Source organism: Salvelinus fontinalis, unplaced genomic scaffold (genome assembly GCF_029448725.1).
Source record: "Salvelinus fontinalis isolate EN_2023a unplaced genomic scaffold, ASM2944872v1 scaffold_0828, whole genome shotgun sequence".
In the NCBI taxonomy this organism is placed as follows: domain Eukaryota; kingdom Metazoa; phylum Chordata; class Actinopteri; order Salmoniformes; family Salmonidae; genus Salvelinus; species Salvelinus fontinalis.
Window position 1 is genome coordinate 33,705 of NW_026601037.1, and position 16,142 is coordinate 49,846.

General features: G+C 43.4%; 1 protein-coding gene across 1 annotated transcript; it reads right to left on the reverse strand.

Annotated features, from left to right (window-relative positions):
• Positions 1–187: 187 nt before the first annotated feature.
• On the reverse strand, positions 188–16,142 carry LOC129847409 (pleckstrin homology domain-containing family A member 8-like). Its single transcript, XM_055915196.1, has 13 exons — positions 15,924–16,142; positions 15,537–15,653; positions 14,813–14,968; positions 12,474–12,586; positions 11,602–11,760; positions 10,504–10,535; positions 8,724–8,860; positions 7,878–8,211; positions 6,299–6,384; positions 5,264–5,322; positions 4,324–4,525; positions 4,128–4,189; positions 188–2,092 (listed from the first exon to the last, which is right to left on the reverse strand). Exons 1-13 carry the CDS (start codon positions 15,961–15,963, stop codon positions 1,895–1,897), a joined length of 1,695 nt encoding a protein of 564 aa, XP_055771171.1. The 5' UTR covers positions 15,964–16,142; the 3' UTR covers positions 188–1,894.

The window sequence follows — 16,142 nt, forward strand, 5'->3', positions numbered from 1 at the left end:
GATGCCTTCAGCCAATGACTTCTGTGTAATGGAGAGTCATCATCAAGGGCTAGGAAGATATAGGTTGATAGAGTGTGTATAGGAGGGGAACCCGAGTCTTAGAAGGTTGGGATTCCACAGGGTTGGAATGGAAACTGAAATGCCCAAGGTAAAAACACCATCCAAATGACCAAAACGTACCCATTCATCATTTCATCAAGTTTAATACATATGTAAAAATGCCATCTTATGTACATTCGTATAAATTGTGTTCTGAAATTGTGAGATACAATAGCATAGCAAAAACATTGGCATAGCAAAAACATTAGCATAGCAAAAACATTAGCAGTAACAGCAGAAATGATTCACAACAAGGAATCAGCCTATTGCACATCGGTCAGATCTTCCTGCTTTGTTCAAATGGCTCAGTGCATCTATAACAAGACTGAATTCATGTCCAGAATGAAGAGGCCAAAGTTAGACTGCCTCTGATAACCACTGTATTATCATTAACCCACACCATCAGTCACAGAGAGGAAAGTCAGCTAATAGACTAACAATCTATCCATCATCATGATTGTTAATACATTTTCAATCAAGGCCTTGCTATATATATATTCCACTTCAGTTGGCACCTCAGTCGAACCCTATACATTAAAACATGGACATTTCCATCCATCCATATAGAACATGGTTTATTCCATAAGTTACTCAAAGACTACATTTAAATGATTAAAATAACGAGGAAAATACTAGTTCATGTTAATGTCACTTGGTAAACAATACATTTGTAGATGAGACAATATGCTAGAATGAGAAGGGTTCTAGAGGGAGGGAGGAGGTGGGTTCTAGAGGGAGGGAGGAGGTGGGTTCTAGAGGGAGGGAGGAGGTGGGTTCTAGAGGGAGGGAGGAGGTGGGTTCTAGAGGGAGGGAGGAGGTGGGTTCTAGAGGGAGGGAGGAGGTGGGTTCTAGAGGGAGGGAGGAGGTGGGTTCTAGAGGGAGGGAGGTCATCCATGTAGATACAGTATATTGGTGTATGAGTTCAGCAGGGATCAATACTAACACTGCTACATTACTCTTCAGTGGTGTATGCAGTTCATTACATACAGCCTATGTAAGCTGTCAAATAATGCTGTCAATTATAACAATATCAGCCTCAATTTAAAGTAAAAGTTCATATTTGTGCATTCTCAGCAACCAATGGTGCAGCTGTTCATAATTGAAGTCACAGGAGGGAAAAGAGCCTGAGTCCAAAGTACTGTACACTACATCAAGTACAGTCAAAGTCACTATAACGAAGTGAAGTGTGCATCCGTCGTCAGGAAATGTGCTCCGTCAGAAGACCACCATTTGTACAACAGTGCACCCTTTGTAATTGGAAGTACTAAGCGTAAACCACTAGAAGGAAAACCTGAAAAAGTCCTCCCTCCAAAACCTAGTCCCTCTACGGCCATTAGGCCTTGCATTGTTCCAGAGTTAGTAATGTGAGACAATACCTCATCTTACACCGAGCATGCTCACACTCAATCACGCCCCTCCATCCTCCGGATGGCTCCGATTGGCTAATCTAGTGAGCAGGCTACCTGGGGCTTGACCCTGTTCTCGGGGAGCAAACCAACTAAGCCTACACCTCCAGGGTTAAAGTTTCTGCATCCTGAAGAGGGTTCTCCTCTCCCTCCACACCGTCCTCCTCTGTCAGTGTATCCCAGATGGTCTGAGTCTGAGGGCTCTCTTCCTCCTCTGGTAGTGTCCCTCTCAGGCCACCAGTTGGGATCTCGTCTCCTCCTCTCAGGCCACCAGCTGGGGTCTCGTCTCCTCTTCTCAGGCCACCAGTTGGGATCTCGTCTCCTCCTCTCGGGCCACCAGCTGGGGTCTCGTCTCTTCAGGCCACCAGTTGGGATCTCGTCTCCTCCTCTCAGACCACCTCATCTGACTCCAGGTTGTATTCTTCATACAGGGCATCCAGGATGGCCAGTTGGTTCTCCATGGCAGGCAGGTAGACCCCCAGGTCCCGGTGCATGCCTGTGTTGAATCCTTCTTTCAGTTCATCCCCCTCTCTGGACACCAGAGCCGCCGCAAAGCTGCTGTATGATGGCGCTGCTCGGAGGGCCAGCTGGGAACGGAGAGATGAAAAATGTCAATAAGTCTCACACACGAACACACCAAGGTTATTATAGGTTTGTACTTAAACTACTGGCCAAAAGTTTGGGGTCACTTAGAAATGGCCTTGTTTTTGAAAGAAAAAGCACTTTTTTGTCCATTAAAATAACATTGTTTATGTTGTAAATAACTATTGTAGCTGGAAACGGCAGACTTTAATGGAATATCTACATAGGCCCATTATCAGCAACCATCACTCCTGTGTTCCAACGGCACGTTGTTAGCTTATCCAAGTTCATAATTTTAAAAGGCTAATTGACCATTAGAAAATCCTTTTGCAATTATGTTAGCACAGTTAAACTGTTCTGAATAAAGAAGCAATAAAACTGTCCTTTAGATTAGTTGAGTATCTGGAGCATCAGCATTTGTGGGTTTGATTACAGGCTCAAAACAATGTGCTTTTCTGGAATTTTGTTTTAGATTCTGTCTCTCACAGTTGAAGTGTACCTATGATAACAATGACAGACATCTACATGCTTTGTAAGTAGGAAAACATGCAAAATCGGCAGTGTATCAAATACTTGTTCTCTCCACTGTATACTGTACAAAAATAAACGCAACATGAAATAATTGAAATGATTTTACTGAGTTAGTTATAAGGAAAATCAGTCAATTGAAATAAATTGCTCATCTTGCTGAGTCATGAAAAAGAGATTAAATCTCAATGAGCCCGGTTAAATAAAAAATTCATTAGGCCCTTATCTATGGATTTCATGTGACTTGGGCAGGGGCGCAACCATGGGAGGGCATAGGCCCAGCCACTTGGGAGCCAGGCAAACCCACTGGGGAGTGGCTGGTTTCAGACAATCCCACAGGTGAAGAAGCCGGATGTGGACTTCCTGGGCTGGTGTGGTTATACGTGGTCTGCGATTGTGAGGCCGGTTGGACGTACGGCCAAATTCTCTAAAATGGAGGGGGCTTATGGTAGAGAAATTAAGATTAAATGCTCTGGTGGACATTCCTGCAGTCAGCATGCCAATTGCACACTCCCTCCGCTTGAGACATCTGTGACATTGTGTTTGACAAAACTGCACATTTTAGTGGCCTTTTATTGTCCCCAGCACAAGGTGCCCTTGTGTAATGATCATCCTGTTTAATACGCTTCTTGATATGCCACATCTGTCAGGTGGATGGATTATCTTGGCAAGGGAGAAATGCTCACTATCAGGGATGTAACCAAATTTGTGCACAAAATTTCAGCGAAATAAGCTTTTGTGCCTAGGAAAAATCTCTGGAAACTTATTTCAGCTCATGAAACCAAAACATTACCTGTTGCATTTATATTTTTGTTCAGTATACTATTATTTCAGTTTGTGTGATATGGGTTATATACATTATAAAGAAAACATTTTTTATAAACAATGGCAACACTGTCATGTTGATCTGAGCCTGTTAGAGAACTACATTAGTGTCCGACTTTCGGCTGTCGCAAATGCGATTGACTTCCATCTACAGTTGGTTGTTTTAGACTTACCACTCAAACCCCCCCTTGACTTCCATCTACAGTTGGTTGTTTTAGACTTACCACTCAAACCCCCCCTTGACTTCCATCTACAGTTGGTTGTTTTAGACTTACCACTCAAACACACCCAATATCTGCAGTGCTGCTCCTCAGTCTCCCTTTGACTTTATAATTGAATCTCAATGTGATCCACCAGATTCAGAAGCTTGAAAACACCATTAGAAAAAAATCCTTAAACCCCATTTTTGCCTCCCCAGAAAAATGAACATAATTCATGTTCTTATTGTAGTTGGTTTTGGAGTCAGAGATAAGTTTCAGTATAGTTTTTCAAACAGGTTTGTTAATTATTTTATTTCTGTTTACTAAATAGTTTTTTTCCTTGATTACTTTCTTTCAGTTGACTATAATAGCCTTAGTGCCCGCCCGCCCAAGTGGGCATGATCTTATGTTGGGATACTTTTTCCAACTATAAACTGCTTCCTTAAAAAAAAAAGAGCTTGAAGACTGATTATCAAGTATTACTCACAGCAAATACACCTCGCACAACCCATCCATGATACTGCCGCAGACTCCGTCCATAAGCATTACCTGAATGAACGAGGGAGGGGAGTGTGTTAGGAATACAGAGGACATCATGTAATACACTATATGACATCAAACCAAAAGAGGACTATCACCTAACCAGTGTGTGTGTGTATCACGGTGTTGCAATGCTAACTCACCCAGCGCTCCAGGGATATCCCTTTCCCCAGAGTTGACCAGGGACAGGAACTCCTTGAGGAACTTGAGTCCTCGTTTGAGCCACAGCAGGGCCTCGGTGGCTGAGTTGCGGACGCGGGCCACACCGGTCTGCACCTCATGGAGCACTATGGTCTGCAGTGTGGGGAAGCTGCCCGGGTCCGACGACAGCTTCTGGTGGATCTTCTACAGACAGCCACACAGAGAGACAGAAGGACTTGTCGTCATAAAGACAATGTCTGCCGACCAAATGGCACCCTATTCCCTTTATAGTGCACTGTGTGCCCTGGTCAAAAGTAGTGCATAGGGAGCCGTTTGTTCGCAGCCCCAGCAGTTCTTATAGGTTTCTAAATCTGGTTGGTCGTGTTGCCACTTAACAGGTTTACTTGTTCCATGACAACACTGGGAACCATAGCTTGTTATTTCTTGGTGGCGGTAGAGTAAAATACTTCTGTTAAAGCTCTGCTAGTGAAATGTTCCAGTGCTTTACACACAGCACTGCCTAATGACATATCACTTTCCCCTTCCAGCACAGCAACTGTTAGAACAGTCTTTGTTTAGAGTGTATTCTGCCCAACTGAAGAGCTCACAGGGCAGGTTAAGGACCCTATTCCCTCTGTAGTGCACTACTTCTGTACTACGCTACCGTATATAGGGAATAGGGTGCCATTTGGGACAGACCCGGTGGGTGTAAAAGTCAATTTGGTCCCATTGTAACTGCATGGAGGGAGGAGAGTCCCTCTTGTGGTAATTTAGAGAACTGTTGATACCAGACAGGCTTATACAACATCTACATCCGGAATGTTATGCTGATTTGAGCAGCTTTTTAAAAAAGGTAGGCTTTAGTAAACTTAATCTAACTTTAATTTCCTGTAATGTAAAAATCTAACATTGTTCTAAACTCAAGACAACCTTTCCTCTTACCTTGATGTTGCCCGTAAAATCCATTTTTACTGGACCAAATACTGTGGATCCTAGTTTGTCTGAGGAGAGAGAGTCCAATGTCACTTCAATGCTGGATATTTTTGTTACACTATTGTTTGTCTTTGTGGGGCGGTTTCACGGACACATATTAAGGCTAGTCCTGGACTAAAAAAAAACAGTTTGACAGAGAATCTCCATTAAATGCTTTTGCGTCAAGAATGTGTGTTAATCTGTGTCCGGGAACCCCACCCCCACCCCGGTGTTTTATTCCCCAGTAACCTTTACAAACTGATGTAGACTTCAATAGAAGAGTAAATTGACAAAACAACTAAGTATAACATGGAAGAGATCGTAAGCCTGGAGGATCCAGAGCAATGTGTATAACATACAATACATACCAGTAGCTGTCTATAGTTTATCACAGTGACATGCATTACGGTGGGTCGGATCACACGAACAATGGACAGAGAGAGGGATGTTGTATGACTTCAAGATGGATTACACACTCCAGACTCACATACAGACATTGCATTTCCAAATCATGTCCAATCAATTGAATTTACAACAGGTGGACTCCAATCAAGTTGTAGAAATATCAAGGGTGATCAATAGAAACAGGATGAACCTGAGCTCAGTTTTGAGTTTCATAGCAAAGGTTCTGAATACTTATGTAAATAAGGTGTTTTATAAGGTTTTTTATTTAGTAAATTATGAAAAAATTATAACCTGTTTTTGCTTTGTCATTGTGGAGTATTGTGTGTAGATTGAGGAATGTATATTATTACTTGATTAGTAAGAGAAGAAATGCCTCCAGTCAACCAGAGAACACATCCAATAGGATGATCAATTAGATGCAGACGAGGAGAGAACAGTATGAACGTGTGAGAGGAGACTGAAGGAAACATGATGGATAGAGCATGCACCACCAGGTGGAAAAGATTATTGACAACATGTTTCAGGAAAGATGGTATGATTGAAAAAAAAAAATGAAAAAAAGATGGACGAAGAGACAGATGAGTGAAGTGACCATCCTACCTAATACAGGCACTATCGCATAGCATGAGTCCAAAAAGGCTTGTGTAGGAATACCACTGTCACCGTCCAGTCTTATATCACTAAATCTAAAGGGAAGTCAGAGAGATTCAAACAAGGGGAGATATTAGTGAGGTCCAGCATCGATAACCTTTATTTCATTCAATCAAACCAAAACAGAAACAGATACAACCAAAGCCAAAGACAGCCTCCACACAAGACCATGCTGTCAGGCTATTAGGTGATTTGATACTTGTTTTGAGTTTGTCTCTAACTAAGATACACCTGTATCATAAATAATTCTAATGTATCAAAAGCATATCTGCTATGTTCCCCAACCTCTACGGCATTGTTCTAAGGATTTAATTTACACTAGTTCTGTGTTCGATGTTTACTGCACTTAAACACGTTAACACTGCTTACATTGTCTCTCCCCGTCACTGGAATACTGTAATATCACAACATCATGGTTATGATCATTCATATCACAGTTATGATCATTCAAATCCTATCTTAATGCTGAATAACACTGTTAAATAGGTGCTTTCAAATGTCATCCAAAAGAAAAGAAAGCGTTAAATGATTACCATTTTTTTTTTTTTTTTAAATCAGATGAGGGCATCTGTAATAGTCATGTGATCAACAGAGAACACACCAGTGTAAAACTTGTTATATGTTCAAATGGGTTTAAAAAGTCATAAAACTTGCTATGTTTTAACCTAGTCAGTCATTAACAGCAACAGAGTTGGCAAGAGCACAAAGATCTGGGACCAGGCTAGTTCTCCCTTTTTGTTTTCGCACAGGCATGGAAAAATGACCTTTGCCCTTTCATACCCAAAGCATTAGCATTGGACCTAAACAGTATATATCAGAGTAGCACAATTCACAGCATAATCTGATCACACTAAATACATTAATTTCAATAATAAATACCTCATTGTGTAATCAACATCATTACAGTACCTAGAATAATTATAGGAAACATGGGGATTAATCGATTAGTGTATGTGTTGGCCCTTGTTCTGTCTAGTTACTGCTTGTGAAATATTAGCATTGACCGCAGTAGTAAAACACCTACACTCTGGGGTGAAGTTTTCCCCGAGTTACAGATCTAGGATCAGCTTCCCCTCCCCCAATCCTACAATGCAAAAAGTGAAATCTAGGCAAGCCTAAATATCTTACGCTGACTTTTCCTTCTTTTTCCCCCGTACCAGTCTAATTGTGCATATTCTAACCAAAAACATGCTTAATACAAGTCATTTCTCTTATTTCAAGATATTTAGCAAAATATTTGACCTTAATACAATGTCTATGCGTTCAATATGAAGGAAGTTGGAGGTAGTTTCATGAGCCAATGCTAACTAGCTTAGCGCAAAGAAAATGTCTTCTGCAGCTAGCATGCTAGCAGATACCCAAGCCTTCCAGTCTTTGAGCTAACGCTACATTGCCAAAATCCCAAACTATCCCTTTAACCATTAGCGGGGGAAATGCAAAACTGACCACAGATCAGCATTCTAGGGTCAACTTCACCCTACACCGTAAGGTCTACAGTATGTGTCCCTCCTGCGGTGTGTCCCCATACCTGTGACTCATCGTACTGAAGAATGTGTCCACCTGCTCTGTCTCCTCCTCCTCCCTCTCTTCTTCCTGAGGCTGGGAAGGCTGCTCCTCTTCCAGCTTGGCTTCCTCTTGGTCAGTGCCAGCTTCCTGTTGGTTCTGGGTCACTTCCTGTTTCTCTTCTTGGGCATTCCTCATTTCCTGCTCCACCTCTTTGAATTCCTCCTCCTCCTCTTCCTGCTGCGCTGGTTGGTCGGTGTGTTCTGGGTCAGGGTTTGTGTGGGTGGTTTGGGTAGTGGCCTCCTCTTCCACTGCAGACTCCTCTGGGCCCTGGTGGTCTCCGCCAGCTGGGCTATGTTCTGTATGGCACAGAGACACACACACAGCATGTTAACAAATGTTCTGTTCCAGTTGGCATGTATGAGCCATAGCAACTGGCATGTGAAACCCATTCAAGCAGAATTGTCAATGCCATTTCAAGGGGAACTCTAAACCACTACCTTAACAGTATCTAGGTGTGCCATATTGTGAAAGAAGCACTTTCTAAGTTCCACATTTATCATGTGCCAGTGATACATCTGGCTTCGTACATTGGGGTCCGTCATTTTAATCAACGTTAAGATAAATATAATAAAGCTGCTGGGCATCCATCATTGTCTTCCATCTAGAAGACATTACTTTACCAACTTCAGCTGGTCCTCTTTCTACAGAACTCTAGAAGACATTACTTTACCAACTTCAGCTGGTCCTCTTTCTACAGAACTCTAGAAGACATTACTTTACCAACTTCAGCTGGTCCTCTTTCTACAGAACTTTGTGTGTGTGTATGTGTACACGTACATTTGAAAGGGCAAGTGTATTTAAATGAGACCTGTTGGGGGTGTTTGGGTGGTTCTCTCAGGGAGCGTGTCTGGTCCGTCTCGTTGGTCTGGTCCCTCTGCTCCACAGTCAAGGCTCTGGTTGTCATGTGTTACAGATCCTCCTGAGATTTCTTTACACTCCCTGTGTCTGGAGAACAAGACAATAACCCCCTACATCCCAGAGAACAAGACAATGACCCCCCCACATCCCGGAGAACAAGACAATGACCCCCCCACATCCCAGAGAACAAGACAATGACCCCCCCACATCCCAGAGAACAAGACAATAACCCCCCCACATTCCGGAGAACAAGACAATAACCCCCCCCCCACATCCCAGAGAGCAAGACAATACCCCCCCTACACATCCCAGAGAACAAGACAATAACCCCCCCCACACATCCCAGAGAACAAGACAATAACCTCCCCCACATCCCAGAGAACAAGACAATAACCTCCCCCACATCCCAGAGAACAAGACAATAACCTCCCCCACATCCCAGAGAACAAGACAATAACCTCCCCCACATCCCAGAGAACAAGACAATAACCTCCCCCACATCCCAGAGAACAAGACAATAACCCCCCCACATCCCGGAGAACAAGACAATAACCCCCCCCACATTCCGGAGAACAAGACAATAACCCCCTACATCCCAGAGAACAAGACAATGACCCCCCCACATTCCGGAGAACAAGACAATAACCCCCTACATCCCAGAGAACAAGACAATGACCCCCCCACATTCCGGAGAACAAGACAATAACCCCCCCACATTCCGGAGAACAAGACAATAACCCCCTACATCCCAGAGAACAAGACAATAACCTCCCCCACATTCCGGAGAACAAGACAATAACCCCCCTACATCCCAGAGAACAAGACAATAACCCCCCCACATTCCAGGAGAACAAGACAATAACCCCCCCACATCCCAGAGAACAAGACAATAACCCCCCCACATCCCAGAGAACAAGACAATAACCCCCCCACATCCCGGAGAACAAGACAATAACCCCCTACATCCCAGAGAACAAGACAATGACCCCCCCACATTCCGGAGAACAAGACAATAACCCCCTACATCCCAGAGAACAAGACAATAACCCCCCCACATTCCGGAGAACAAGACAATAACCCCCCCACATTCCGGAGAACAAGACAATAACCCCCCCACATCCCGGAGAACAAGACAATAACCCCCCCACATTCCGGAGATCAAGACAATAACCCCCCCACATACAATAACCTCCCCCACATCCCAGAGAACAAGACAATAACCTCCCCCACATCCCAGAGAACAAGACAATGACCCCCCCACATTCCGGAGAACAAGACAATAACCCCCCCACATTCCGGAGAACAAGACAATAACCCCCCTACATCCCAGAGAACAAGACAATGACCCCCCCACATCCCGGAGATCAAGACAATAACCCCCCCACATCCCGGAGATCAAGACAATAACCCCCCCACATCCCGGAGATCAAGACAATAACCCCCCCACATCCCGGAGATCAAGACAATAACCCCCCCACATCCCAGAGAACAAGACAATAACCTCCCCCACATCCCAGAGAACAAGACAATAACCTCCCCCACATCCCAGAGAACAAGACAATGACCCCCCACAGAGTTATCATAGATACATATCTAATGCTGTAGTTTCAGCAGTTAGTGGACATGTAACAATAAATGGAAGATGGAAATAAGGGAGTGCTGGTGTAAAGGTTGAGAACGTGAGCAACAAGTTAGCTTCAAACCAAACTTCTGAAAAGAGAGCCACCTACTTTTCCTGATTTGATTGATTGACAGGTTTGACCTGTGGAACAAAGAAAATAGCACATTAGCCAAAGACAGAGCAGTATGAAGATAAAACGTTGGCTAGCTAAGCTCATGTGTAGAATCACGGTCGTCTTGCACCAAACTGAGCATGTGCAGGCCGCCAAATCAAAAAGTAGTCCTTCGATAGATACGTTGTTTTTGACAAAAATGAAAACATGCTTTTGTCACGAGGTTGGAGTAATAACATGTTAAACTACTTAAGATATTGGCTCCAATCTAGGGTGAGCCTTTAGATTTCGAGAAAATTAACAACTAAAGAATCATTTTCCACTTTTAAAAACGCCAAATTCCAGCCTGGTCTGTTTGATCTGTTTCGAAAGCGTTCTCGGAAGTCTCACAATGTTGCACCTCTGGGTTTAGAAACTCTTAGGTCAATATGGATCTTACGGTCATTTCAGAATCAAACCTAGAATTGCCCTTTATCCCATAGAATTACATAAAATAGAACCCTCAAATGGACATTGCACTGTAGCAACATAACTAAACATCTGCCATCTGTCAGGATTTAAACTCTCTCCACAGATAGAACAACGAGACATATTTCACCGGATGTATAAATGTGAAGCATCCGGTTGGTGTTTCCACTCACTACCAAATACGGTGGTGAGAGGAAGCCCAGCGGCCGGCAGTGGGTGAAGACGGAACAAGATAGTTTTTGGCCGACATTCTGCTCATTTTCTCATCAATTAAACATTTGATCTCAATACAGTTCTGTTACCAAAACTAAAATATGTTACAAACAGAGTGGACTAAGTTTTGTAGACTTTACTGTTTGCCAAAGTTTTAAAATTGTTGTTACTTAGGAGTGCAAATTCAAATTGAGTTGTTGCACATGCTCACTTCAGTGTGGGCGTTCCCTAATGCAAATATGCAAAGGAATGCTAGAACGCACCAATAGGATCTCGCTAGTTCGTGCTTGGCTCTGCCCACCTCCTTGCTTGTTCTGCCCACTGACTCATTTGTTCCCATTTGAAACGACGGGCTGTGGTCCATCTTGGTTTAGTTATAAAAAACCTTTGGTATCTCTATGCGTACGCTGGTACCTTCTGGGGTTTGATGGTTGCCACGGGAGGCGACCCGGGTGGGGTCTTTGTGGCCTGGTCTGAGCTGAAGGTGCGGTTGGCGATCAGCATGCACTCCTCCAACGTCTTGATGAAGGTGGTGCATGTAGACTTCACCATGGTGCCAGGGTTCTCCCCAGCCTGAAACAGACACACAGATATTTTATTTATTTTTTATTTTATTTTACCGTTATTTTACCAGGTAAGTTGACTGAGAACACATTCTCATTTGCAGCAACGACCTGGGGAGTAGTTACAGGGGAGAGGAGGGGGATGAATGAGCCAATTGTAAACTGGGGATTATTAGGTGACCATGATGGTTTGAGGGCCAGATTGGGAATTTAGCCAGGACACCGGGGTTAACACCCCTACTCTTACGGTAAGTGCCATGGGATCTTTAATGACCTCAGAGAGTCAGGACACCCGTTTAACGTCCCATCCGAAAGACGGCACCCTACACAGGGCAGTGTCTGCCCTGGGGCATTGGGATATTTTTTTAGACCAGAGGAAAGAGTGCCTCCTACTGGCCCTCCAACACCACTTCCAGCAGCATCTGGTCTCCCATCCAGGGACCGACCAGGACCAACCCTGCTTAGCTTCAGAAGCAAGCCAGCAGTGGTATGCAGGGTGGTATGCTGCTGGCAAGTTGATATACACAACCATCAACTCCTAAGCAGATTGCTTATGCCATTGCTTATCCCTTGCTTGTGCTGTAAAAGTGACTGGCCATTTGCATAGCAACATAATCCACTGGCGCTTCAAACAGAGCAAACATACTGAACTCAGTGAGAAAAAGTTATGGTTGCACAGAGAGTAAATAGGCCATTGAAACCTCACCCCGCCATCTGTCTTACCTCCTCATTCTCCTCACTGTCCTTGATCTGGTTAACTTGCTGGAGGAGAAGGTCACAGTACAGCCTCAACTCTGATATCTTGGTCTTAAGAGCCTCTGTGTTCTCCTGGTGTTCTGATGGAGAGAGAGAGACATGTGATGTCACTTCTTGAAAATATCCTTTGTTGTGTTATGTGAATATTTAAGATGAATAAAGATCATATTCTCTGCATACATTTCCCTCTCTAATACACCATGTCCAGTGTTCTGTTGGTGGCTCTCTATAATACACCATGTCCAGTGTTCTGTTGGTAACTCTCTATAATACACCATGTCCAGTGTTCTGTTGGTGGCTCTCTATAATACACCATGTCCAGTGTTCTGTTGGTGGCTCTCTATAATACACCATGTCCAGTGTTCTGTTGGTGGCTCTCTATAATACACCATGTCCAGTGTTCTGTTGGTGGCTCTCTATAATACACCATGTCCAGTGTTCTGTTGGTGGCTCTCTATAATACACCATGTCCAGTGTTCTGTTGGTGGCTCTCTATAATACACCATGTCCAGTGTTCTGTTGGTGGCTCTCTATAATACACCATGTCCAGTGTTCTGTTGGTGGCTCTCTATAATACACCATGTCCAGTGTTCTGTTGGTGGCTCTCTATAATACACCATGTCCAGTGTTCTGTTGGTGGCTCTCTATAATACACCATGTCCAGTGTTCTGTTGGTGGCTCTCTATAATACACCATGTCCAGTGTTCTGTTGGTGGCTCTCTATAATACACCATGTCCAGTGTTCTGTTGGTGGCTCTCTATAATACACCATGTCCAGTGTTCTATTGGTGGCTCTCTATAATACACCATGTCCAGTGTTCTATTGGTGGCTCTCTATAATACACCATGTCCAGTGTTCTATTGGTGGCTCTCTATAATACACAATGTTCTGTTGGTGGCTCTCTATAATACACAATGTTCTGTTGGTGGCTCTCTATAATACACAATGTTCTGTTGGTGGCTCTCTATAATACACAATGTTCTGTTGGTGGCTCTCTATAATACACAATGTTCTGTTGGTGGCTCTCTATAATACACAATGTTCTGTTGGTGGCTCTCTATAATACACAATGTTCTGTTGGTGGCTCTCTATAATACACAATGTTCTGTTGGTGGCTCTCTATAATACACAATGTTCTGTTGGTGGCTCTCTATAATACACAATGTTCTGTTGGTGGCTCTCTATAATACACAATGTTCTGTTGGTGGCTCTCTATAATACACAATGTTCTGTTGGTGGCTCTCTATAATACACAATGTTCTGTTGGTGGCTCTCTATAATACACAATGTTCTGTTGGTGGCTCTCTATAATACACAATGTTCTGTTGGTGGCTCTCGGGTTGATGGTCACTAGACTGGATGCTGTATGTTACGGATTAAACTCATATCTGTTGATAGTGATTGACGCCAGACTGGAGGTACAAGGACTAAACACACTGATTATTATTGTGTTGTCTGAAACACTGTGATTCTGTAGAAGCTGACAGTCACTGCCTTTTGTTTGGACTTCATACAAGCCTTCTGGGCTGGTGTTTACAGAACAGCTGTCTGCTGATTAGGATTTAGTCTCAGAGAAGGCCAGGTAGACATTTCCTCTGCTGCTGTGCTGGAGGCTATAACTTGTAATAAACAGGATTGCTTTAACTGAGACTGCTCTTCTCTTTTGTTCACCTGGAAATTCATTTTACTGGTTACATCCCAAATGACACCCTATTCCCTATTTAGTGCACTACTTTTGACCAGGGCCAATGGGCAAGTAGTGCACTATATGGGAATAGATGCCATTTGGGATGCGGAGGTTCTCACTTACTTGCTGTAGATCATCAACTAGTCAGCAGCGGAACAATTTTTTTATTGAGCGGGGCCGGAACATAATAAAAAATTATTTGTAGACTGTAAATTGATCGCAAGAATCCCCAAAATATATTTGACTAAAACATAATCATTTCAAACCTTGCTTACATTTATACGATCACATCTCTATTATGCGTGGGAATATTTTGGACATGAGACTGTAAAATCAGTTCCAACAAATAAACACCTTGTTTTGGGGGGTTTTTGCTCAGAAAACTTTGTCCCTCCCTCGGGCCACCAGTTGAGGAATATAAACACATTCATTTCATGAAGTCAGTTGGAAAGCTTTTAACAGGTCACCCATGTAGACCTACATGTCCATGACAGGCACCAGGCTACAACAGGTAAAACCAAGCCAAATTAAATACCCACATAAAAGCATGAAATCGTGTTTCACTCAAGCTATTGTGTTTTCAGACTTGTTTGGAGTAACCCAAAGCGATCATCTTACCTTTCTCTCTCTTGGTTCGGTTGTCTGTCAGACAGGCCTTTGCAGATCCCAACGCGACCAGCCATTTCTGCCTCTCCGCTGCGTTGATGGCTCGGAGGTAGAAGTACTGTTCTCCAGGGATGGTCAGGTCAACCCGTGTGAAGTCAGAGGAGTGGACTAGCAGGGAGAGATGGTGGAAGAGAGAGAAAGACAGAAAGTGGGTAAACCCCAGTTAACAGCAGGGGGTAGAACAGTGGTTCCCAACCTTTTTTGGTTACTGTACCACCAACTGAATTTAGCTCTGCCTGGAGTAGCCCTGAAGTACCCCCTCATGTGTATTTTACCAGTAGGTCTATGGGCTCATGAGTCTTCAAGTACCCCCTGTGGATAGGCCAAGTACCCCAGGTTGGGAACCACTGGTGTAGGAGACATTTTGGCAATCATATGTGGTTGTTATGTTGTCTATAGTTTGTCTGCCTTTGTATATTCCACTTAATTTGTACACTAGAGCGGTTCTATATGTTGGGTCATGGGTCACATGTATATAGGCACACAGGTAAACAGGAAGTGGGAAAGAGTTTTTCCAAATGGAAGGTTTGGGACTAAAACAATATAGACTAAGCTTCAGATTGACTCTTCAGTAGGGTGTAGCCTATCTAGTTCAAAGGACCGCAACAGTTAGCATGTTGTCATAATACAGGCCACTGTGTCTTTACCAAGCCAGTAATAGCTACCAAGTACCAACCTTGTATTTCACACACTGAGATCTTGATGCTTCCCTTGCATCCTTTCCAGGAATCCTCTTGCGAGTCATAGTAGGACAAAGTCCCTCCTTCCAGTACAAACCAGCGAGGCTGCCAACCTGGAAAAAAAGGATGTTGATAACTATAACCACTGTGAAAAACAACTTTCACTATTCATTGTAACCTGTAGTAGCTAGCTAACAGAGCAAGACATATAACCATATGGCTCAGTGCCATCCAATGACAATTAGCTAACTAGCTAGCTAAGGTTAGATCATGTTGTTTTTCTGGCTGATTACTTGTCCAGCTAGTTGTTAGCTAGCTAGCTAACAATCTGATTCAAAGCTGACTTATTCAGAAGCTCAGTTAGCTGCTTAGTTTCTACATACCACTTATGTAATTTGTCCACTTGTATAGGATTCCCTCCATTCTTCATCTGTTTCTGAGGTTCATTACTTGTTTATTAGAACAAGACGCCGGCCACAGCTGATCCTGGAGACTCAATTGAATTACCAAGTAAGATTTTCGGAAATAAAGGACCCGTTTCACTTGGCTACGACAGAAAAGTACGTAAGTCATACATGAATGGGGTTCCGTGAGATCCCGCC